General features: G+C 41.0%; 1 protein-coding gene across 1 annotated transcript in view; it reads right to left on the bottom strand.

Annotated features, from left to right (window-relative positions):
* The window catches only part of SMOC1 (SPARC related modular calcium binding 1), a gene marked incomplete at its 3' end in the record, with an annotated part of 79,295 nt that overhangs the window by 32,718 nt on the left and 20,893 nt on the right, over window positions 1-25,684 (bottom strand). Inside the window, exons 5-7 of the mRNA XM_009581540.1 lie at window positions 24,820-24,867; window positions 4,915-4,971; window positions 7-87 (exon numbers count right to left, since the gene is read on the bottom strand). Of these exons, the coding sequence (XP_009579835.1) occupies window positions 7-87; window positions 4,915-4,971; window positions 24,820-24,867 (186 nt within the window). The remainder of the gene's footprint in view (window positions 1-6; window positions 88-4,914; window positions 4,972-24,819; window positions 24,868-25,684) is intronic.

Raw genomic sequence — 25,684 nt, 5'->3', positions numbered from 1 at the left:
CATTACCTGAATTCCTTATACTGGAGCTGTTCAGTTTGGAATCTTTGATGACCAAGTGCTTAATCCAAAGGGTGGGTGCTGTGATTTCTGAAAGAGAAAAAATAACTGCCTTAAAGAAACTACAGCAACTAGTGAATACACATGATTGTAACTCACGAGGACAAGATGTTGGCTACAATCATGCCTTAACTGATCCATTATCTTTGTAGAGATCGGCTCATCCCCTGGTGAGGTCTTCCACCTCTTATGAACCACTACTTGTAAATCTTCCACAAGATTATCTCATTATCTTCCCGCTCCAGAGAGTACCTCTCTGCTGGCAAAACATTTTTTTTCCCCTCTCTCTACCCCCACTTCCCCAATTCTCAAGTCTAAAGCCTCCTCAAGACTTAGAGATCTCAAAGGTTATGTTATGTGCTACAGTGTATGTTGATTTCCACTAAAGTACGTATGAAATCCAGATTAAAAAAAGTCAATCCAGACGTTAAATATTGCTTTAACAGCCCAAGAAGAGCTGACCACAGTGAGTTCCCTAAAACAAGCAACAACAAAATCCAAAATAAATACGCAGAGAAATGAAGATATTTCTGGAAAAACTTGAAAGGAAATCTGTTAAAGAAACAAGTTCTGGTTAGAAAAGCACATGTGATGCACTACAACCAAGACATCCAAACATAAATTTGTGGGAAAAAAGTGCTTAGAGCACCTCCTCTGAGGTGTTACAATCATCTTCAAAACACAGCAGAACTTGCCCTAAGCCACAGAAATGACACAACATCAGCATTTGATTAGAACTGAGCAAAGCAGTACTCGATATCATGTGCTCCTAAAGTGACTTTTTCAGAACTGATATTTTCCGAAAAATTTTCAGTTTCCACAACAGCATGCTTTAAATACTGGATCCTGGAGTTTGTCTTAAGTTCGTTTAAGAAGTTTTTACAAGAGTTTTCCTGCTCCCTTGTTAACATTTACATGGATCTGCTCAGCAAGGGAGAAGCTGTCTGACTACAAGAGAAACTGATTATACATTATAAGAACACAAAGAAAAAATGAAAGGGAATTTTTCCTTCCTAAATGTTTTCAGCTACATTAATTGTAGGCATTATTGTAATCATGTTCAGGGAATTTTTTCATATGGAAATATAGGTTGAACACTGATATTCCAGCAGTAGTAAAAGTTTGCTTAACAAAGATTGCCTTATCTGCAGGTTTCACTACACTATTTTATCATCACTCAGTCATGATGTGCTCCTACAAATACATACACCTATATACTTTGAGCCTTTTTGTGGGAGAACTATATCAAATTAAACACTGGGTGAGAGGTAGGAAGGGGAGAAGCACAAAAGTCCATAAACCAAAATGCTGGATCCAAACTCCTAAATCTGGGATGAAATATAGCTCTGGCTCTGCACAGTGTGAACTGGGTCTGTCTACAGCTGAAAAAGGAGGGACAACCAAAGTCAATAGATGCTGAAGAATGGGTCAGGGCCTTTGGAGACACAACGGTGCATATCTCTAAGTGAGGTTGAAAGGTGCAGAAAGAGGAATTGTGGGAAAAGAGAAGAAAGGAAAAGAAAAGGAAATTAATCCTTGGGATCTACCGTAAAAATGTATTTTCCATCCAGTTAACCTGGACATTTTTTGGAACACAGGTAAGCAACGCAGACTCCTCTGAACAACAGATCTGTGGAAAGAGTAGATTCCCACTGAGTTAAGAGGTGAAGTTTACCAAAAAGAGAAGATGTTTAAAGAAGTTATGCTTTAGGAAATGAATACAACTTGCACATTGAAACTAAATAGAAGGTGGATGCAAAGAAAACAGAGCCTTGAAGTGCAGGATGAAATAAAACTTTTTTTAATTTAAAACTATAGCAAAAGACCATTAATAAAATACTCTTCTGCAGAGCAGAATCTTGTCCTAAGAGGAGATTCACTATAAACATCACTGAGATCTGCATTGTAATGAAGTGAAATAATTTTTAAGAGATGGCTGCTTTATGATTCAAACCTTGGACGGGAGAGTTTAAGTTATCTGATCTATATTATCTCTGGCACTGCTCTGTTATGCCCTCAGGGAGGATGGTAAGGAGTGGGAGGAAAACTTATTATGCCTGAAATTTGAATTTTCATTATCCTCTAATGTAGGTGAAAACATGAGAAAGGTGAACTGTCATCTTGGAGATGTTGAGGTCCAAGAGGTATCACACATTTCAGGGGTAGCTGAATGTATTTAATGCCATTTGAAAAAAGTCAGCCCCTGGTGGACTGAAGGTAGGCACCCAAAAACTAAGCACGAAAAAAATTCCACATTTTTATTGTCTATTCATGTTGCTATCAGCTCCACTTTGGTTGCCTGACTTTGAATACACAGGTTTTCAGGAGCCCAGCAGATCCCAGACCCACTTGGGATTGAATGGGATTTGGACTTTAACTCCTTTGAACATCTATGAAGAGTCCAGGCCTGACAGGCGAATGGGTAACTGTTTTGCCCTTTTCTGTCATCTGACATTTATGTCAGACGCCAAGTACAAGCCATTCCTCAGGAAGACCTACCTAAGGCACTGGGAGAGTATTCTAGCGAAGTATCATGACATGTTTGCTCAGATAGAATCAAGGGATTGTTCAGGATGACATCCTGAGGTGTCTAGTCTAACCTTCTCCTCCAGACAGGGTCAGCTATAAGAACAGACCAGGTTGCTCACGGTTTTATCCAACTGGCTCAGAAATGAAGGACAGAATATCACCTCTCTGGGCAATCTGTTTTACTGCCTCATTGTCCTCATGGTGACTAAGTTTTTCCTTATATCCAGTCCAAACATTTTGTGTCAATTTATGACTGCTGTCTCTCATAATGCATTACTGAGAAGAGCCTGGCTCCACCTTCTTGATAAACCTCCCTGGAGGTATTGGAAGGCTGCTATTAGGTCACCTTTAAGTCTTCTCTTCTCCAGACGAAATGCTTCTTACACTCTTCCTGATGTACCCACTTTAAGCCACGGTTGGAGACAGTACGCTCAAAGGTAGTGGATATACAAACTTCTGATCAGACCCAGAATGGATTTTCTTATGCTTGTCACTACAACAACCACTGAAATCTAGTTAGTCCTACTTTACTAACAGGGATGACAAAAATACAGAGTGACAAACTTAGCAGAGGTTATTCATCGATGTATAGCTTGATTAACCTGCTTGTCAGACGCACACTCTCTTCTCCCAAGTCGTAAGAGACACTGCTAATACAACAGAAAGCCATTGCATTAGTCATTCTCTCTAGAAGTTTAGGAGATAAGGTCTTGCATAACATATTGCAAGATTTGTGAGAGGCAATCTTTTATCACACAGGCCAAGCCCATTTATTAGACTTGATTTCACCTACAAATCAAAGCAAAGGTTTTTGAAAATGTTTTCCGTAGAAGATAGGACAAGATTTTTTTTCAGACTTTGCCTGTCACCAGAAGGACCAGAAAAGGTCTGTTCACGACACAAGAACTTTGCCCCGTTCTATTTGAATGACCAAAATGCTGAGTCTCTCCTAGAAGGAGCTTCTGAACAGGCTGTATTAACCAGATCAGCTCACTCCTGCATTGTACTAGTGCATTCTTCCCTTTGAATATCTGTGGGCACCCTCTCAGGGGAAAACTTAAAGGCCAGAAGCATGCTGTGATTACAAACAGCAATTTAATACAACATCAGCTTGCTGCCAGGAGGAACTTCTTTTGATATAAACATGAGATAGTCAGTATGGCTTCAGTCTCCTCTGTTTATTTGAGAATGCTTTTTGCTCTGAGGGCTTTGCTTTGTTTCTTAAAGTTCACAAGAAGATTCTTACAAACCTATGATCACTAAATGGAAGTGACAGGACTACAGCATCTTGCCATTAAATAAGCTTATTTTAGCAACAAAAAACCCCACCCTATCACCTGTTTTTACAAGAAGGCAGGAGGTATCAACAGCACCACCTACTCTTGCTCAGTAGTCTCCATTTCTGCCTTTGATCCAGTTCAAAAAAAAGTGTCAAGTACAGCAGTTCAGTATGAAAAGCATAGGCTTTCCCTCACTCCCTTAAGGTCCACAGTTCCAGGTGCGTCACAGAGTGGTTCAGCCTATAGCTTGACTATGATGGTTGTGGGTTTAAATCTGTAGAAAACATGCACTACTTCTAAGCAATATACAAGATTTAAGCAGCTGCTAATAGGCCCAAGGACCACTATCCCCACTGGTAGTAAAGTCCAATATTCCCTCTCCAAAATAATACAATCACAAGATTAGCCCATTTCAGAAGGAAACTGCCTTGGTGGGCTGTGAATTAAACGGGCCCAGGACACTGACTTCATTTGCTTAAATAGTATGTGCGTCAATGAAAGTAATTGCTAAATAAAGAAACCTCCCAGCAATTTTCTTCTAAGTCAACATTCACAAGCTGTGGTTTTGCACTATCCTCCCTTTCGTGAAGCTGTAACGCATTGCAGAGGTTATGAAACTCCCAGCATTGGTATCACAAGGGCGGAGAGAGTGAGGGGGTAAGGACAGTCTAAAGGAAGTTGCCATTTCTGACTCAATGCATAATTTTTTCGCTATGACACCTTTTCCTCCAAGGTTACCCCCGGAATCTGGTCAACTGGTGTCACTGTTGGATTCCAGGGAAGAGGGGAGGATGTAAAAGGATTAGGGAAAATGCCTGAGGTCCCTAGGGCACTGTGAAATTTGGATAACTTATGAGATTCACTGGCTTTTCTGCTTTACAGGATAAAAAAAGCATTTGAGCCATAAATCCTACCAGCTTGCTCAGCCAGAGGAAGGATGCGAGACTGGGAGGGGGAAGGGGGGGAGGGAGGGGGAGAGAGGGAGAGAGAGAGAGAGAGAGAGAAGTAGCTTTTTTGTTATTGGGTTTTTTTTAAGGGATGCTCTTACCTTCTCCATCGAAAATAGGCTGGGTTTCCATGGTAGGCGTTGGCTTCGAACCGTCATCTGAATTGAGGGTTAAAAAGAATCGAAAAGAAACTACCATTATTGAGGTAAATACTATCTACTCTCCAGTACTGTTGAATGATTGGGATTTGTGCATGGCCCGGCCAAGTCCAGAAGAGAGAGAAGACAGAGAGAGCGAAAACAAATTATTCAGAGTTTACACTAACAGCAATAATATTTTACATAGCAAGCATGCACCAAGCACTACCCCTAGACTTAAAAGAAGCCTCCCTCCCACCCCTCTCCCTCCACAGACCATTGGTGTGCATCACCTGGTAGTCTCCCCTTGTTGCACTGATCAGGCAACCGCCTTCTTAGTTTCAGGTGGCTATATATCCCACCCAGGACATTTCCTGAGACAGCAGAGGTCTGGGGATTGCTGTCCCACTGGGTCTTTCTCCTTATTCTTTTTGTTCCAAAGAAAAACTCTTCTTCTGAAACTTACCTGTGCAGAACCTGGCACCAGCATTCACTGCAGAGCTGTTAGAAACGGATGGTCAATAGCAAATATTTTTTCTTACAATGTCTGCATCAAGGTATTCTCTAATTGCAACGCTGTGGCAATGTCTTCTAATTGCAAAATTGTGGAAAAAGAACTTCTCTTAGATTAGGTTTTTCATGTGCAAGAGCGCTCCATGTCTTCTGACCACAAGTCTTTCATAATTAAAAGCTTCAACCAAAAAAGATTCCATAGGAAATACAAATCTAAAAATTTAGAGATTGACCACAGGAAAAAGCGCTGAGTTTACACTCTGTTTGGCTTAGTACACCTATCCATCATATCTACAAACCCAGCTTGGATTCAGGCTGAGTCTAATTTCCTCAGCGCTCAGTGGGATCTGGGTTTCAAGCCCCAGCTTAGAGCATTTTTACACACCACTAGGACAGTGGCAGAGCATTAAGTGAGGCAAAATCTTTGACTGTGGGCAAGCATAAGCTGGAACAAACCGTAGAGGAAAGTCTTTTGTTACATTGCAAGGTAAGAATGTAGAACATTGTTGGGATATAAACTAAGATGAGATTAGCCTAGAATTACTTGCTTTTTTTTTTTCGCTTTTTGGAATACAGTGGCTTTAAAAACTTACGATTTGTAGCAACTATTTTTGCATATATTATGGGCAAAGATGACACTAGGCATCAAAGTTGGCAGTACTAAAACGGAAAGTTGCACAGCAAAGATCAGCTGGAGGGAGAAGTCTATGCCGGAAAAACCCAGGCTCGTCACCGTCTCCACAACTGTATCAGATGCACAGGGCAGAAGCCATTTGGGGAAAGGTGCATGGGACAGCCCCTCCCAGAAGTAGCAATAACCGTCCTCAGCCTTCCCTTATATTGGTTCCAATTACAAAAGTAAAAGACCATTGGAAGGGGAAGGGAAGGGCAGAGATGGAAAACAGAGGCTTGTAAACCATTTTTCCACCAATACCTGTATTTGCAATTTTATAAAGTGAGCAAAAGCCTGAACACCTCTTCCACAGATCATTAATTTTATGCATTTCCACAGAAAGCAATCTAATTCACAGAAAGAAAAAATGTGATGGTAATTTCATTTCAACCTCAGAGATCCTCTGAAGTAAATGAGGTTGACAAACAAGCAAGAGATCTTGTTGTCATTTTCCCTCTTGATCAGTGTATTTGGTTTTATGCTTAATTATAAGCATAGCAAAAATATTTCGAAGAAAAAATACTTACCATTCCTCAGTCAACTCTTGTTCTGAGTTTTCCTGTTATTACGTATTACCAGTAATACGGATAAGCAGTAGTTTTCTTTGAAAGTTTGAGCAACTGATTTCTTGGAAAAATTTCCCAAATTTTGCTTACTTTAGAAGAAGGAAGATTTTGCCCTTTAAAGAAATCTCTGGATAAAAGTAAATAGTTGATCTTCACTTTCATCAGAATAGGCTGCTCTGCTTCTACAAGATCCCAGAAACCACAGTTATGACATTTTATTTATTTAGGATGACACTTCACACTGTAATGAAGCAGTGAGCAGCACGTAATCAGCATGGTTGGCTTTACAGATTGAGAAACCAAACCAAAACTGCAAAAGATACTCATAGAACAACTGGAAAGGTGAATAATTCTTGGGTTATATAAAATGAAAAGAGACCTGGCATAAAAAAATTACAGCATGATAATAAGGTTATTCCTATTGTTCTCATGAATGCTTCTGCACCAAGTAATTACAGAATTGCTTTTCAGATTTAAAGCAGCAACCCAGAAGCCAACAATGGAGAAAAATTAGAAGTGGATCTGAGCCACAACAGTTTTTATCCAAACCATTATGTGAACTTTGGCAGAACTTGGGACGCTTCAGGTTCAGGGGGTTTCTTTTAGGTTCATGTGTGTGTGTGAAGAACAGAGACAGTAGCAATTACAATTTGAGAAATACATTCTTCTTAAAGAGAATTTTGTAGTAGTTTTTGTATGAAGTTAGCCATTAAGCTACTGAAGGTTATTAAACAATGACAGAATAAATGCAGCAAATAAACAAAAGTACCAAACTAACCTTTGAATTGTGTTTTATTTTTAAGATCATCTCAGTAAAATGGCTGTGAACTACACAATCGTTTCCTCACTGAGTTACTAAGGCCAAATTGTCACTAAATCCACATTGTAGCAGCACCCAGTAGTGTTAAGGGTTTTGCAAATAGAGGGAAGTATAATTACGCCCCTGTTGTTCAAGCAAGTATAGTTCTTTCATCACACATACAAGAAAAAATGCAATAGACAAGAGCCCTGTAATTACATTCACCATATTTGAAGAATCAAAAGCAGGGATATTTCTGATTATGTTTTTTTAAAGGTCATGAAATAGTCACATAAAAGACAAAAATTGCACTTTATTAAAAACACCATGCTCACTTCCCAGCTGCCAGCTTCTTACTCTGAAACTACCAAATCTATTTCTTAAACTGAAGAATTCTCAGCAGGTCTCAGTGTTTCAAATTAGCTTATGGCAAAAAGTTTCACTGCCGTTCTCTTTGGGCAGAAGAATAACCCTAATACTTGTCTGCTCTCATTTGATTTTTCTTCTCGCTCAATACACCGTTCATCACACTGAACATTTGTTCCACTGGCCTGTTTGCTCCTGGTAAACAAGGAATAAGTTCTATTTTACATTGTTTTGAACAAACATTTTGTATTCCTTAAAGAAGCATTTTAACATAGAACAGAAAAACCAAGTTATTTCAAAGACCTGGGGTCTCCTGTGATATTATATGAGATGTACAGGATATTGTTACTTTGGAGACAAAGATTGTGAAATATGTTTATCAAGTACGATCTATTCCTTTCTTCAAAAAGCTATTAAATTCCACACTTTAAAAAAAGGCGTGTAACTGCAATAGTTCCTCATGCAGAGCATGTCACAGACAGAGGGATCAAAGAGGTCAAGCAAGGGCTTTCTAATCCCTCTAGATGGCAATGCTTCCAGAGCAGGAATTCACGTACTGCAGAACCATCAAAGATAATTTCCCTTGGTTGCAGAATATTCTCAGAGCCTTGATGAAGAGTGCATTGGCATGCTTCTCTTCCATGTTTTACAACCCAGCATGAATACCCGCTGTATTTTTCCAAGACAACTATTGAATATAGACAGCATCACTCAACAGAATACCTCTGATGGGACATAGTTTTAAAGCCATAAAACTCCTTTCCAGTAAGCCTCCTTTTCCTAGGGTACACCTGCAAAAGTTGAACTGATTTTTCTGGCTCGACTGGTGTCAACTTAAAAATGGTATTTTTGTCATATCACTGGTAAGACTGAAACAGGCAGGTCCGAACAACTCTCCCTAAGCCCTTTTCACATTAAGATACCGTGGCCATAAGCCAGAAGCCCACTTGCACTACCACTGTCAGAGGCTCATAAGCTTAACAGCAGTTTTTATTGTGTTAACCCGACAATAGCTCAGATCTATTGCTAGTGGTGGGCAAGAACTCTTTATGCTCCCACTAGGATTTCCCTCCCTCAGCCTCATCCTTGCAGAATATCTAGGAAACATTCACATCTGGAACAACTGCAGTGTACACTGGCGTTGAAGGACAAGGAGATTCAGTTCATGGCAAAGACAACTGTTAAAGTGATCTTTTTACTCTGAACGACAGGCACTGAGGCCACGAGCAACTCGAGTTATGTCTGGGGAAAAGTAAACCCCCTGACGTAGAAAAAATATAAATTACTATGGAAAAATGTGAAGTAACTGTCTGCTGCTGTGAATCACTGCTCTTGCCTCAAGCCACCTAATGGAAGCTGAAGAAAGGGGAATGTTGGGTGATAGAATTAACCTCCTATATCACATCTCCTACCCAAGAAAATATACCCACTGCAAAAGTCCTTTGTATACTTGCATCACCACATTAACAGACTAAGATCTATACTCTTCCTAAGCAACCACAATCTCAACCAACACCTTTGTGTTCTCACTGGAATCCATGAGACACTCTGTAAACATTTCTACCATTTTAAAGAACACTAGTGTTTATGAGGCCAACCATCCAGGCCTTGAACAAAATCTAGTCTTTTTTGGAAGTCTACAGCTTGAACATCAAGGGTTCCCAGACTTTGAGTCAGCCTGATAGAATAACAGGACGACAATTTTAAGTGCATAGCTCTGCCCTGGGAGGAGGCAGCCTTTGTCCAGTGTCAAGTGGTTCCTTCACTTACCATCATCTGGTTTTGGGTGAGCCATTACAGAGCATAGCTGAAGCTAAAGAGGCGACTTCGAGCACAGATAGCTAGGACAATGAGTGAACTCTTAGCATGTCCTGTTCGATGTAGCATAGCCCACCTTTAGTGAGTCTGTCAAACCAACCGGAAGGGAGAAGAGCTCTCCTAGGCTTGAGCACTCTTGGGGCACTTAAGTCACACATACACCTTTCTGTGGCTTTAGTAACTCTGGTCAGATGCAACAAAGACCTGCCAGGTCAACTCAAGCTCCCTGTATCTGTGCAGTTCCTGAATCTTGAAGATGCAATTTTACAATTTTAACATTTCTATGTATTATCCCCTGGCTTGGGGGTGTTGTTTTAAGACAACAAAAACTGTGTTTGCACTATATAGGGGTCTTAAACAAAAATACACGTCCCTTCCAGTATTGTAGGAGTGGAGCAAATTGTTGCCTTAATCACAATCCTTCCCTACATCAATTGAAACAGTTTCAGCAAGTCATAATTAATTTAATAGTCTATGCAACTTTTATGCAGAGACATATATTGCCAATATAAATGCAGAAAGTTAGCAGTCATGCCAAAAAAATGTGAAATTCTTATAATCCAGCCAAATCAAGATAATTTCTTGCCAAGCAGCTGAAATGGAAATGCACCAGTGCAGATAGACTTCCCTGCCAGGTTTTCACACTCTTTTCCAGTTCTATGCATGGAGATCCCAAAGCTGTTACAAAAAAACCCAACTTTTAAAATCAAAGTAGCAAAACTTGCTTTTCACTCTTCATTGCCTTCATTGCCTTCATTTTAAGAAACACCAACAATGTGCTCCCTTCGGATATAACAATCCACAAACACTTGGACATGGACCAAAGCATGGAAAAGTTTTGCTTAAAAAGATGAAAATGCATCTAAGTGCTGAACACGAAAGGCTCTGTATGGCTTAAGGAGCTCTTAACTGCAAAGGTTGACTTGCACTGTCACTGCAGTGATTTTTCCCTTCCCACATCAACCATCCTGTATGCCGTACAGACGCAGGCAGTGTTTTCTGCAACACTGCCTGCATTCCAGGCATAGGACGAGGAGCCTTCCCCTGCGCCTTCTGGAAGGCATTAGTTTCCCCCCCTTCCCTGCTCCCTCCTCACATCTCCCTCGCAGGTGCGTCAACATGAAAAAAGCCACTCAAGCCCTGAGGACTTTGTGGTCCAATGTAGGCAGTGCATTTGTATGGCAGCACAATTCTTCGCCCTGCGAGAAAGCCTATCCCACGCACAGACAGCTGGAAGTAACTCTGACCCCCGTGACACAATTCAAAGCCTCCTCTGTTTGGCTTTTTGATTCCTGATTGACACATTCACTGCCAGGCGGAGATAAATGCTGCTGGGAGGACAATGTTGATCCGCTCTGACTATTCTTGTGAAGGGCTTTTTCAGAATAATAAACAAAAAAACATTGGTGTGCTTAAGTGTCTGAATAGAACTGGAGATAGACAGAGAGGGGACCGGAGTGCTTTACAGAGGCTGGCAAGTCGATTGAAGAGTTAATTGTCTGGCTGTACAATGAGTTTATTCTGACCGCAAACAAAGAGCGCTCTCTTCCTGGGCCTGGTCCTTCAAAAGCAAACGTGTTAAAAGGGGTCTGGAGCAGCACTCTGTATTAATAGCGATGCTCTAGTCTCTGGGATTCGGCAGCTTTAAAATTGTTGAATCCCAAGATTCAGATAGAATCTCTCTCTAAAATTCAAAGTCCTCATTTACTGCTTAAGTTCTCAAGGTACTTCTACAGTAATTAGCCAAAACAAACCTGCCCTCTAACTTCTCATTCTTCGTAGTTTTCAGCAAATGGCTCCTTTTGAAAAATAAAGGCACAGCAAGATATTACCCTTCAGACACAATGCTGTAGACACCTTTCCCAAAATGAGATCCAGTTTTGTATTATTTCAATTATGTATCATTTAACAGGAGTCGGTTTAAACAAAACAAGTGGCCCTGAATGTCTCATCCTTGGGATGATACAGAATCCCAGTCCACATCTGGACCTGCATTTCAGAGCTTGCACTATAATAGGTCAAACCAACACAATGTCCAAACACACCCCCTGCCTCTGGGAAAGTTCAGATCCAGATTCAGATTTGAACTTTGCAGGTTGAACCAAGCCCTACGGTAATTACCACTTAAATACCTGACTCACTTCTACAAGTTATGCAAACCTTTCTGGGGAGAAAAAAAAAATATTCCTAGTATTGCTGCACGGAGGACAATGCAGCTGAAAACTAAGACATTATACTTTACCACTTTGATGGCAAAACTCAGAGATTTTGGTGCTAATGCAGAGACATACACACTTGTTACTCTAGGAACAAGCACATCCATGAAGGCTCGGAGAATCAAGCTGAGCTGGTTGTGAACTTTCTAGTGATGTAAATTTGCTTAGGTACTTGTGAAAAGTTGTTGTTTTAACCCACTTATAGAAATGTAGCATTCCAAATAATATTTTTTCCTCAGGTATATGGGCATACTTCCAAGCAGAAGACAAAGCAAGAACCTTAAAATAATTAAAGTCAGTATTTAGAGCACTCACCTAATTCAAACTTGAGACCCATCCTTTGCTCTCCCCTTTCTCAAGCTAAGATCCCAATTATAGTGCTATCAACTGATTTGGGAGGACAGCAGGGAGCTGCAAGTTTATGTGATCTCTCTTTTGTTATACTAAGGAATAAATGAGGGGTCCAAAACTTGTGAAATAAGATTTCTTGGTTTTTCAGCCAGTTTTTCTCCAAATTGTGAACAGTAAATGCAGCCTTAACCAATTTTGCAGGCTTGGAGTTTTGGTCAAGAAGCAGCAGTATCTCTCAAGTAGCCTGAATACAAGTAATTCAGAACAAGGAACCTGCATGCAGTCCTGCTGTTCTGAACTTAACTAGAATTTTCAGTTCATTTTTGGGCCAAAGTGCAACACGGAGATCTTCTTTTCTATCAAAGCAGTTTGTCCATAAGAGATGGGCAGAGAAACAGATGATCAGATTTCAGTTTGGTTAACAGAGCATTTCTAAGGTCAAATGCAAGGAAGCCTGGATGGAGAAGACCTGTCATTGTGCATAGGTTTATCTTATGCAGTTTTACAATTTTCAGACTCCACAGCCAAATTCCTATGCAAAAGGCAAAACAGATCTCTTCAAAGATTTGGAACTAATGTGAAAATAAATGCCCAAGGCCAGATTTGAACCTTATCTGCTAAAAAGGAGACGCAGGTAATAAAGGATAGTAGTAGTTTGAGACCATGTCCAGTTTAGAGTTGCACAAAAAGCTTTGTTTTGATCAATGTGGAATCACCTTCAAGCTGTGAAGGCATTGTCCCCCCACCATCTTCAGATTCTTGTTATTCCCACCCTCCCCCAACACGCTCCGCAGAAGTTTCATTTGTGAAGCTAGACAGAAATCACGTGGTGTCGTATCACTTAGAAATACACCCTGTTTTCATCAGCCCTAACCTACAGAGCCAAGCCTTAACTCCTTCAGTTATGTCCCTTCCCCGGAGAGAATGGCACCTAGCTTGGCAATAGTTTTAATTGCCTTAATTTAAGTCAAAACCTTCAATTCATTCCCAGAGTGGCTCAAAATGCCAAGGAGAAGGGAAAAAAAAAAAAAAGAAAAAACCACCACACCAACTTAAAAGAACCTGCTTATCATCCGTTCAAAGGCTCTTGAGGGAGCTGCTAAGACGTAAGTCATATATATTTTCATTAATCTACCATTTCCATTGTATCAGATTTGACCATTTCTCGCTTTGAGCTGAGTTCCTCCCTTCCCTCACAGGCAAAGTGTCGTAATTCTTTGGAAGAAGGCAGTATTTCCCCGGTATTGCTGCATCTTTTCTATCCTGCTGCTGTTCTTGGCACCCGGCTGAGATAATAATCAAAAAAGTCATTTCTTAATGACTGTATAAACTATGCAATACTTTCATCTTGAAAAACAAGCATATTCCCAATCCCACGGTGTCAGAATTCATCCTCTTTTGTATTTTTCATACACCTCACAAAATCAGCTAAGCAGCGGCACTAAAATCCCTCTTTGGCCTAGAGTCCATTGGCCCCACTGTACAGCTTGCCTAGAAACTCTACATGTAAATGCCATACATTTACATGTAAACTTGTGTATTTCACAGCAGGTAATTTCAGAACATAGCATTTTGCAGCACACAAGCTGCGAGCCAATCCTCACCAGCCACACGAGCATGGTTAAAAAACGCTAGTTAAACTGCTTGTTGAGGAATGAGAAGTAAAGCAAAGCTCAGAGCCCCAGCTCAGTTTCCGGCTCTGCTTCGGTCATCCGTTAAGTTTTCAGACAGGATCACAGCCTGCCTGTCACAGCAGACCAAGGTTTCACAGCTTCTAGCAATGCTCTGCACAGCTAAAGACCACCACTGAGAGTGGCTATTTCCCTTACGTACCAGCAGCAATTTCAGTGGCGTAAAAAGCTCAGCTACAACGACACACAGGAAGGCTAACAGAATACCTTCAAATCTCATAGGCTGCAGAAAGAGGCTCCCTATGGAAGTAAAGAATATTTTTCATTCAGCTGCATACTTAGCTGTCCTTCAAAAGTCTAATGTCATCCCCCTACTGATACACATACCCAAGGAGAAATGGAGGGATACCTAAAAGAACCAAGGGTTCTGGATGGCTTTTGGGACTGGTCATAACACACAGCATCAAAAACTACCTGTTACCAAAAATCATGACTACCTGACGCTTGCTGAAGAATCGTGACATATTTCGTACTGGACAATGGCAGCTGGCTGTGCGGATAGCACTCAGCTTCAAAACTGAGTCTCCAAGGCTCATTTTGACCAGCAGACACCTTCACAGGTCAACTGGCATAGAAAAGCCTTGCACTGGTAAATGCAACCCAGCAATTATATGGCTGTAAATTCAGCACTTCCCTTTTTCTCTAGAGAAAAGGATCAAGGTAATGAAAAGGAGAGGAAGGATAGGAATAACCTTATTCTTCAGGGAGATAAACAATTGAAAGGAAATAAAACAGCTGTAATCAACCGTGAGTAAAGAAGAATTAGGCCCTGCATCTGTGTAGCAAAAGTTGTATCCAAGTGCATATCAACATAGGCTACAACCAAATTATTTGGAAAAAGTCATGCCAATCCACAGAAGGGATGTTAGGCCACTTTGTCCCAAGAAGGAGCACTGTCCGTAGTAATAAAGGGAGAAAAAGGAGATGAGTCAAGAAGAGGAAGTATGGTACATGGCTGCTCCAGACAGTCCTGGCACTAAGCTTTACAGGGAAAGTGGAGAGGACAGGCAGAACACAGAAGAACAGAGCAGCAATATTGTAAGGGCTAAATCACAGTCCCCCTTCAGCAAGAGTTGGAGTACACACTATTAGGAATGTTTGTTGGGGTTTTTCTCCAGAGCAGAAACACCTCCGAAGTGTCAGAGTTATTTACACTGTGGAGTGAGTGATGAGATCAAGAAATCAGCAATAGCCAGCATTGAGAAAGTTTAAAAATAGATTGAAGGAGGGGAAGAGGAGGAAAAGAGGCTTTCTTTTTTTATAGCTTCCTACTTGGTAGAAGAATACATTTTTATCTCACCCTATAAGCACTAGAAGTATGATAGATACTGCAGGATTTTAAATCACAGTACCTTAATTTTGAACCATCTTCCATTTGGCTCACTGCCTTGAGTGACATTTGAAATAAAACAGGGAGCAAAAAAGTTTCCGCACAAAGAAATATTTCACTTAAGACACCGTATCTCATAGCAAGATTTTAGCACTTGACATTGCCCCAGACTTGGAGAGAAGTTTGTAGAAAGCTCTATAGCACTGTCGACAGCTGCCTGATCACAGCTGGCAAAGCAACAACCACTGTATGATTATTTAGTTTAGCCTCTCTGGTTTGATTCTACCTACAATATATCATGTCTTATTTCAGAAGCCTCTGCTTTGATGTGAAGTATTCTCTGTTCCCCCCCAACACACACACACGCACACCCCTTTACTACCTCTCCCAAAAGGCTGCTCAGAGTCCACAATCAACTCCACCTTGTCGCTTCTAGGCTGTGTAAGAGGCCAGATACCTGCAGCTGTGGAAAAGGGAGCACATCTGAAAAGCCCGCAAGGACACTGTGATTCTGATCTTAGACTGCTTTGCTGAATGAGGAAAAAAATTAACAATTGTTATGCAAGCTTCATATGAGTAATGATCAGATCTCTAGCTTTGGGATCGTTTTAGAAGCTACCTGAAATATATGGTGGCCTGGGGCAAGGGGCATGAAGGGTGTGATTGGAATCTCACAGTCTCTCTTCCCTCTCTCCCCAACATCACGCACATTCCCTTTCACTCCTCTCCTTCCAGCTCTGGTCTCTTCAAGGTAAAGACTCTATAAATTCCCCCACATCTTCAAGGAATACGACCTGTAAGTGGGGGGTGGAGACGGCAGCAAATTTCCCAGATCAATGGCCATTTGAAATTCAGACATATGGCTGAAGCCCTACAGCTGCATGTGTTAATTACCGCACATGTCCCCTGTAAAGCAGTCTGTTAAACACAAAAAGAAAACAGAAGGGAAAAAAGCCTTTCCAAGGGATTAAGTAAATAGTCTAAATTTTTGACCCTGCTCCCCCAGACACATGCCCGTGTATAAGAACACAAGCTCCCTTCCTTTCTCCCGACACCTGCATGCTGAGGAAGCACAAGACCCCTTCCACCTCTAGCCATGTGCATTGAACCTATCGCAAAGTGTACTTTCCCCCTTTCAGCTCCCCCTGCCCAGCCTCTTCTCCCGCCAGCCCCTCTCCCTTTCTCCTTTAGAGGACTAATTCCTGGCTGACAACCAGACTAGTCTTGGGCTTACAATACGCCTTTTCATTTCCTCGCAGGCAGAGAATGGATACCTCGCTGCTACGTCTGTACTGCATGTGTGCAAATGAGGGAAAGGGGAAAAAACCTAACTATATTTTTTTCACCACTTGTTTCTGCAGGTTTTTTCCCCCCAGGATCATTAAGCGTAGAAGTTCAGAGCTTTAGTGAGTGAGCACAACTCTGCTTTCTAACTATACTGCCCCAGCTAGTTCACCCCAGGATCTGAATTTAGTCTAAAGGAGTTTTTATATTTGATTACTGAAGGAATACTTCTTCTGTATGAGGGAAGGAATGGGGAAGAATACAGGGAGGCAGATAGGCAGGGTAACTGAGTAGTGCTGGAAGGACCTCCAAAGGACCTAACGTGCTTCAGAAGGAAATCTGTACGTACGGAACAAAGCACATCTCAAAAATGTACACAGGGTACAAGTGACACCACATTCTCAAAATTAAAAGTATTTTTATTTTAAGAGGAGAAAGGTCATTCCTCAAAGTTACAGACTGCCAGACATCTACAGATTGCCTGTTCAAAACAAGCCCAAGACAACTGATCTTAAGAGCCTTCATCATTTAAAGGCATATTTGTGAGCAGCTGAACCGTCAAGATGAAACCTGTCAAGTCCTTACACTTGAGAATTGCTTTGCTGCAGCACCTAAAGGTCCCATCAGAATCTGAGCACCAAGCTGAGCACAGTGACATGTAATAAAATACACGGACACGGCCCAGAGAAATTCAGTCTGTCGGGAAGACTTCTCCCATCCCTAGCTGTTATCAAAGCATTTTGCAATACATCTCCCTTGCTGTCAACATAAAACAAAAACCCAGATGAGCGCATGGAAGGAAGCTATTATTCCAGCTAGATCTGTTCTAAAGAAGCTTTAATTCCCATAGGTGCTGTCTCAGGAACTTGAACAAATGTTGTGGTTGCCTCTCCAGCTTCCCCCTACCTTATTTACAAGCACACATGCTCTGCATGCATTCAAGCTTTCCCATCACAATTTCATAGTTCATCTCTCTTATAGAGAAACCTTGAGAGAGCTCATGGGGCAAAGGAGTTGAAAGAAAAGTACTTCAACTGAACCCCTACACCAACGACAAAATACATTTCCTGGTGCGTTACACTGATTTGAAAGAAAACAACGCTAACGTTCAGATGTCTAGATTCTTCTGCAGGACGCGAATACTCAAACAAAATAGGGTCATGTTAGGCTGGTACAAGAAAACAACTTCTCACTTCACTTATCTGCAAACCCAGCAATTTCTCCAATTCATCCTCAGGTTTATTTTTAAGAAACAGCTACAGAAGACAGGAAGTCTAGGACAATTAATTTCAAAGTTATAATGATGCTGTTTTAAAGGATCTAGAGAAATACATAGTGTAATAGTACAACATCTTGGCATGCTGATCCAGACACTCAAAGAGCATGGGAAGAATTTTTTTAACAACTCTTTAAAAAAGAAAAGGTGTGAGGCCACATAGCTACGAAGTATTTAAACGACAAAAACAACCCACAGGCCCCAGAACTATTCCATTTCTCTGCAAGCTGTAATTGGTCAGACACCAGAAATCCGTGTATAGCACATAAACAGTTAATAATACCTTAACAGATGTTGCTTAATCAATTGTTAGTCTGCTTATTAGATCTACTCACCAGGCTGCTCAATACCATGACTTAATCATTTAAAAACCTTTACAGCTGTCCTTAAGACATTACAGACATGAGCAGTCTGTAGATTGCTATAATAACACTTGTAAACTACAATTTTATTAAGTCATATTATATAGACTAACCTACCGATTAGAACTGTTGCTTTATAGATGAAAGCAGAATTCTTGCATTATATCAAACAAAATATACTTTAAAACAGAATTTGCCTTCTGCTTAAACTTGCCAATGAAACTTTCTTCAGCCTCAAATTCAATACATGTGTTCTGAGGCCCACAAAAAAATGTCTTGATGAAAACTAAACAATTTCAAACAAGTCAGTGATGTGGGGACCCAAAAAGATTGGTTTTAATTCTACTGTTTATGTAGCAAATTTGAGGTTGAATTTTTCTTCTAGACCTTAATATTTAAAAAATTTGTTTGATTTATGAGATATATCTAAGTGTTTCTTAGAACACTGCTCTACTCTGGAAAAGTGATCCAGTATACACAGTATTGTAAAATTACATTCTTCTGTTCTCACAAAAATTGATCACAACTCCCAGTTAAAAGCTAGGTTCTCTTTATCTTATAAAATCTGTAATATTGGCAAACTACAGTCTGCCATACCTGTGAAATTCACTTGCTTTCTACAATTACATTTAACTGGAATTTAATAAACATTTTTGTAGATTACGTACAGTATAGGGATAGCAATAGGAACCAGACAGAATTCTGAATATCTACGAACTGGCAAACCTATTGATTAAAGTAATGGTATTTTTTACAGAACTATTTTTATAATAGAGAAGCAAACTTCAATTCCACTGCTAAGCTTGCTTGGAAATATAAATATGAGCTAACCAAAATCTTATGTGCTACAAATTCCATCTACAGAATTTTTTATTCACAGCCCACTCAGGCCTTTGCAGGACAGTGTTTTTGTTGCACTCATCTCTTCCAGTTACTTCTCAGTTGCCTGAGTTTTTGTCTCAGTTTTATGAAAAGCAGCACATATTCATGTTTCTCCCAGAGAAAATTTCCAGCCCCCTGTTAAATTTTATCAGGGTAGACTGAGAAACTGTCACCATCAGTGCGTGGTAGGACAAATCAAGCTTTTGCACAACCAGAAGACTTTGAGCACTCACACAGCACTCACACAGCCAATCTGCTGCTCTCAGGAAGCAGACTTACTATGTATGTATAGCACAGCCTGACTTTCCACACAGCTACACTACACACACAGCACTGTCCAGAAGCATCAAATTGTATGCACACACTTCATGTACATGTGTATATTTTACCCAGAAAAGACCTGACAGAAACATGTCAGCCCTGGTCTAGGAATATCAGTGACAAAGTTAAACAGTTCAGAAAGTAATTTTTGCATGAAAATTCTCCTTCATCCAGACTTATAAACTAGTATATTATGTATTTAAAAATAAATACGTAACATAATGGATCCAGAAGAATTGTTTGGGTAGCACTGCAGACTTAGTACCTGCTAAAGTTCTGCAAGAAATTCATCATAAGATGGTGTTCACCAGCTAGAACCATCACTTGACTTCGTACTGCCCCAGTAAACTTGTATTTCTTTCACCTTACTGATGAAGGCCATACAATATTTCTCTATCTTTCCTGTATCCTCCACAAGCTGCTAAAGACATCACAAAGCATTTTCTCAGTATTTATAATATTGGAGTGGCAGGAATAATCGGGCACTTGAAGCTTGGTTTGTGTAATAGCACAGCTCTGTTTCAGATTTGATCAGTACCCGGTTGAATCCAGAAAGAACTGGAGAAGGTAAAGACCAAAGTCCCAGTCTCAGGTTTGGGTCACATTTCAACTTGACGATTTTGTCAAGATATTACCTGTCTTCTGAGATGCTAACCACCGTGGAGGCAGCGTGCTCCCCTCCCTGTAAGCCAACAGCAGATGAATTTGTGCCAGCTGCACCTGACTTCTTACCACCAGCAGACAAAGCTTCCAGGTTTCCATGTACAAACAGTTCCATTTATTTACATCAGCACAAGCCGTCCTCCACTTGGGTTTGCCTGAGGAGAGCGTTCACCCTTTACTGCTCAGTCTAATTACTGACTCAGACTAATGGCTCATTACTGATTCAAATTGCTCAGTCTACTGGCTGCACAGCTAGGCCATTAACATTTTCTAGAGGGAAGACTATTGGAAACCAGCAGGAAGAGCGCCACGGAATGGGCCAACTTGCCCACAATTGCAGCGGAGAATTTCCCTGCAAAGAAGCCTGCCTTTAAGCCCATTTCTTGCAGTTAAACCCACAAAAAAGGAACCCAATTCTAGATGTTTAATTGACAGGAATTTTGAGTTGTTCATCTTAGGTTCCTCAAACTGCTTCAGTGTCTTCTTGTAGGCTGCAAACTCATTGGGCAAAGCTTTTCACAACTCCATACAAGAGTCATGTCTACATGTAAGATAGTAAGTGTAAAATGAGCTCAACCCAGGCTTTGCCTTCTGTGGGGCCATCAGAGCTTACATGTCACCAACATCACCGCACCTGCCCCAGATTCAGGGAGTTGCAGATGCTACTGCCAGCTTTTGCAATAGGGAAACAAAGCAAGTCAAAACAGGCCTGGAACTTTATGCACTGCAAGAGACTTTATGAAAGAAAAAGAGTTCATACCACTCAAGACTCTTCATGACTGGCACTGACAGTTTATCCAGCCCATATTTACCCTGTACTTGCATCATGTTTTAATCCCAGATTATAGAACCAAGCCTCCTTTCCCATTTTCTTCATTCAGTTGATTTTAAAATGGTATCAACACGTCTCACAGTGTCCAGAACAGTTAACAACCACTAACAAACCAGTATCCTCACTTAGATTCCCCCCCCGCCCTTCACTCATTTCCAATCTCCCCACTTCTAATTCATGCACTTTCCAGTTTTAAAAAGGAAGACCAAGTGACCTTATGGACGTAAGCAATGACGTGGCTGCTTTTTACATCCCTCTGTCTCCTGACCAGCCTACTTTTTAAAACCTGCCTGGTGACTGCAAAAGACACTACTCATGGCTGCAATATGCTAAATTTGTAGCTTTGAGCTCCTAAAGCCCCAGCATTCCTCAGATAAAGAAAATAAAGTTTTGTTTTGTTTCGTGTTTGCTTGTTTTGTTTCAAACGTGTGGCACAATTTCCCTTTGCCTGGAAAGGAATGTTCTGCATTCTTTAGGCAGGGAAGAAATCCAGTCATGTTGGCTCCAAGGATGCCTTTCACTGCTTCTTAAAACATTAACAACCTCCCAGTGGGAGAGAGGGGGGAGATCCAGCCCTCTAGGGGACAGCGTGCATCTTCCAAGTCTCTCAGGCCTTTCAAACTAAGCAGCAACTGGAATAAATTAGTGCAAGAAGCTCCTTAAGAAAAAGGATTGTACAAGGAACAAGCCAGAATAAGGAACAGACAGCAACAGAAATCTGCAGGTTCTGCATATCCTAATCCCACCCAAGAATAACTGCATTCCCTGACAAAGATCTTGGAAACTTGTTCTTCACTTGCAGGCTGAATTCGGCATAGAAAGAACAGTGGTAAATGTCTGAGCTAAAAAGTCCAAGCACCAAGCATGTCCTGGAGAACCTGGGTTTCCATTCCACCTCATACAAACATGCCTCCATCTCCCCAGGCCCAGGTCTGCTCTGCCTTCCAGCAACAGAGCACTTCTCAGACGCAGAACAAATCAATACGTTCTATTTTAAAGTTTTAAGTTTGGTGCCAATTTAATTTGATTTAAATTACCTTACAGGGCAAATTGTACGAGTAACTGCTATTGCTGTATGATGCAATGCCAATGTAAACATGGGCAACCAGAGCATGGGATTTAAAAATAAAAAGGATTTCTTGCAGAAAGCTCCATAGAGCCACTTCTGGAACTACATGTCAAGCCATGTGACCATAAAGCCATTTCATTTTCTTTTCATCAGCAGTGAGAGCACCTGTGAGTGGTATCGCATGTTACCTCACATCTTATGGTGACTCCATCATACCTATTGACCCCCAGAAGTTAGGACTAAACAGGATGGAAAAGAGGCCAAAACATTTGGAGAAAGAGGGTTATTACTGATAACCAGCCTTTTTCTCCTTCCAACATTAACTTGTCTCTTCTAAAGGAGAGCTAATATGCTAGTGAAGTCTTCCTTTTCATTTATTATCCAATAGTTTAAGCCTACCCATCTCCACTGTTTCTAAGGCAGAGCAGCCTCTATCCAAAAAACTATTTTGCCCTGAAGACTTGAAAGGCACCAGCATCATACAAAGTTTATTAGCTCCATATTTTACATTCCTGTATGAATGGGACAGAAGAAATCACTTTTGAGAGTCTTAGCTATTCCTTTTCCTCCTGAGAGCACCTATTCTGTGCCAGATAATGCTCTTTGACTCAGAGACCCTCATCCAGGGATGGAGAGAGGAGTCTGCTGTGCAGTGGGAAAAGTCCAAAGCTCCCGAGTCAGATGGCAGTTGCCCAAAGTGATGTCAGAAGTTTCCAAGATGTGCCTCTACGACAGAAAGGTCATCACTGTCCCAGTTCCTGCTAGACCCCTCCTCATCCTGCCCTTTTTGTCTTCTTGCAAAGAGCAGTCTTTGCAGAAAGAGTCTGAACACTCAGCTAGAATGAATGGTTATATGCATGCTGGCTAGCCACCAGTCTTCAGAGAAGCCAGACCTCCAGCAACCACCTTGCTTCAAGGAAGCCAGGCTGTTCTTGGTTCCAACTTCCTTACAACAGGACCCAATACTGGAATTTTGAATCAAGGTAACTTAAGTCAAGAAAAAACACTAATAAGAAGGCCAAATTCATTTTTAGATTAGGCATTCATCACTAGCTGAAAAAGTAATACTAAGTCCATCAAATTTTAAACCAAATTACTTCAGCTTCTAAAAGCCCTCTTGATTTTAAAAGACCTATTTAATAATTGCTCACAAGTATTTTTCTAACATGATGGAGAAAGGCCAAAGTGGCTTGCGCGGGAGCTTCCAACAGATACGAACAGATTCAGAATTGGAGGGCACAGAAAGTTTACATGATTGCTTGAAGCATGCTGGCCCAAAGGGAAACATTTTTCTTTTCTTGACAGCTACTGCATAGGATGTTTCTGCAGCCACGTGACCAAGTGTACCATTCTTGAAACAGGATGCCACAGGCAGCACCAAGGAGAATCAATTTATATTACAAATTTTAGATTAATTAATTCCATTTACAGTTCTCTTTTTGTATGTTCCAACCTCTGAGTTAATAAAGGGAGTGAAGTGGGAAAAACAAGTTCAGATGTTTTCCCCTTCTGCTCCTGTTTCTTATGAAACCCAATGTCAGCTGCTTCCAATTCTAGAAGAACAGACCAGGACTACTCAGGTAGGAAGCCTACAAACAATCCCCACTCAAAAATAATGCAGATTTCAAGAGCTACTTGATTTGCTTGTACTTCAGGCTAGACTAGCAATGATTGCATTAACAGAATGATAACAATGCATTCAGGTGCCAATTGTACATTAACACGTAATTACAGGTTTACAGAGACAAATCCTTACCTAAAATAAGAAGCAGGCTTCAGCATTCAGTCTTAACTAAGTAGTTTTCCTTGCATCTTTCTTCTCCCTACCTTTTCCTAAGCTACTATACACAACCAATAGACTGGAGAGCAGATATGCTCAAAATGTATTACTGCTCTGGACATGCAACCTGTAATTCCTGTTAAGTGTTTTCAGGACTGGATTGACAGTCCCAGCATGGAAGATGTTCTTCAAATTAAAGTGGTGGCGCCAAGGTAGGCATTTTCCTGCATTTTGAAGTGTCAGGAATAACTGGTTTAGAGAGTTAGCAGTAAAAATCCTGCTTTAGATATACCAAAACAGGAACTTCTCCCAGGAAACAGCCTTCATCCTCACCAGCAGGAGTGAGGATACATTCAGCACTGTTTTCCTGTAGTAAGGAGACAAACTCAAAAGTTGACTCTGAATAGGGGCAGAGGGGAGAAGGGTCACCCCTCCCTAGACTATTTCAATGAAAGCAAATCAGAGGACACAGAGAAGGGCTACGAATACACACAGGAGGAGGAGAACAGCGACACATCTAGTGCCTTGCTCAGGAAAGGCAAGGACTGAAGAAAGGAGCGTAAAGAAGGAGGACCAATGCCTAATGCACAAGTGAGGTTTCCAAGCACAGCCAGGGTTTAATCCAGTGCTGCTCCAGCTGGCCAGAGGGTTTTATGCTCTGTTAAAAAACCCACCTTTCAATGCATATAAAGCCACAACCACGACATTGGCACTCCTGACTCCCAGTGTACTAATCATATTGATAGCCTTCCTAATCTCTAGGGATTTTACTGAGAAATGCTCAGTAGTTAACTTCAAAGTGAACAAGCAGAGGTTATTCTGTGCCAGCCGCCCCTTTGGAAAGCTCTGCTTTCACGTACTACGTCTCAGCTGACAAGCACAGAGCAGAGCACACCATTTTCTGCTCCACAGGGTGGTGCATGAACAGACTGTCATCTTACTCCTCGTACTGAAGGGGAAGGTCTAAACTCCCGCACACCGAGCCGGTTAGAAACCCAGATTCTGAGTTATCCCAAGGGACTTGGCTGGGCAGCTGCTATTACAAAACAAGTTGCTGAAGCACAGGACTCCACTCACCTTTCCTTCCCGAATTACCCTGGCTTGATGGTTTATCAGTTACAGAACCTAAAGGGGAGGAAAAAGAAAGAAAAAAAGACATCTATTTAGATGCTGCATAATCACACAGAACATGTAATGTCACATTAACACAGTCAATATCTCAACCCACAAAGTGTCTGTTTTACTTGCCAACAGCTCAGTTTAGGATTCAGAGAGCCTGTGGCTTCAACCAACTGGGATAGCATAAGGAAGTTTTATGCATTAAGATGTTCAATCAGGATGAGGGTAAACAAGAAATCTTTAGTAGCTGGATCCAGTGATTTGAAAGAGCTCAGAGCAGTGTGCTAGTAAGAAACCTGGAATAAATCCAAGGGCAAGAAGGAAAGATCAGTAAGAGTCACTTTTTTCGTTTGCAAATGTCAGGAAGAACAAATCAAAAACAGGTGGGGAGAGTGTGCAGGGAATGCAAGGGGCAGTATTCTAAAGGAAAGGGATTAAGTGGGACAATTTGCAGAAAATGGATTTCAACCAACCCCTGAACATCCCCAGCTGTTTGAAAAGGGACACTGAATAAGATCCAGCATGTACTTGAATAGAACACATCTTGGGGTTTTTAATATAACTTAGATCTTCACATAATATGTAAGATTCTACACTTGTTTCTGCAGTTTGCTTTAGTGCTTCATCACACAGTTTTCCACTAAAACTTGAACTGATAATAAAAGCTTTTTGAACAAATCCATTACCAAACTGTATAAAAATCTATTACAAGCTTCCCCCCCTCCCCCCTCTTCCTTCCAAATAGCTTTATTCCCAGGAAACTGATTCTTCCGTGCACCATTACTAAACAGTTCCAGTGATTACTGATCCTTCAGGAAACATG

The sequence above is a fragment of the Fulmarus glacialis genome, unplaced genomic scaffold (assembly GCF_000690835.1).
Source record: "Fulmarus glacialis isolate BGI_N327 unplaced genomic scaffold, ASM69083v1 scaffold2010, whole genome shotgun sequence".
Lineage (NCBI taxonomy): Eukaryota > Metazoa > Chordata > Aves > Procellariiformes > Procellariidae > Fulmarus > Fulmarus glacialis.
Note: the sequence above shows the minus strand (reverse complement) of the source record. Positions and strands in the feature narration are given on the sequence as shown.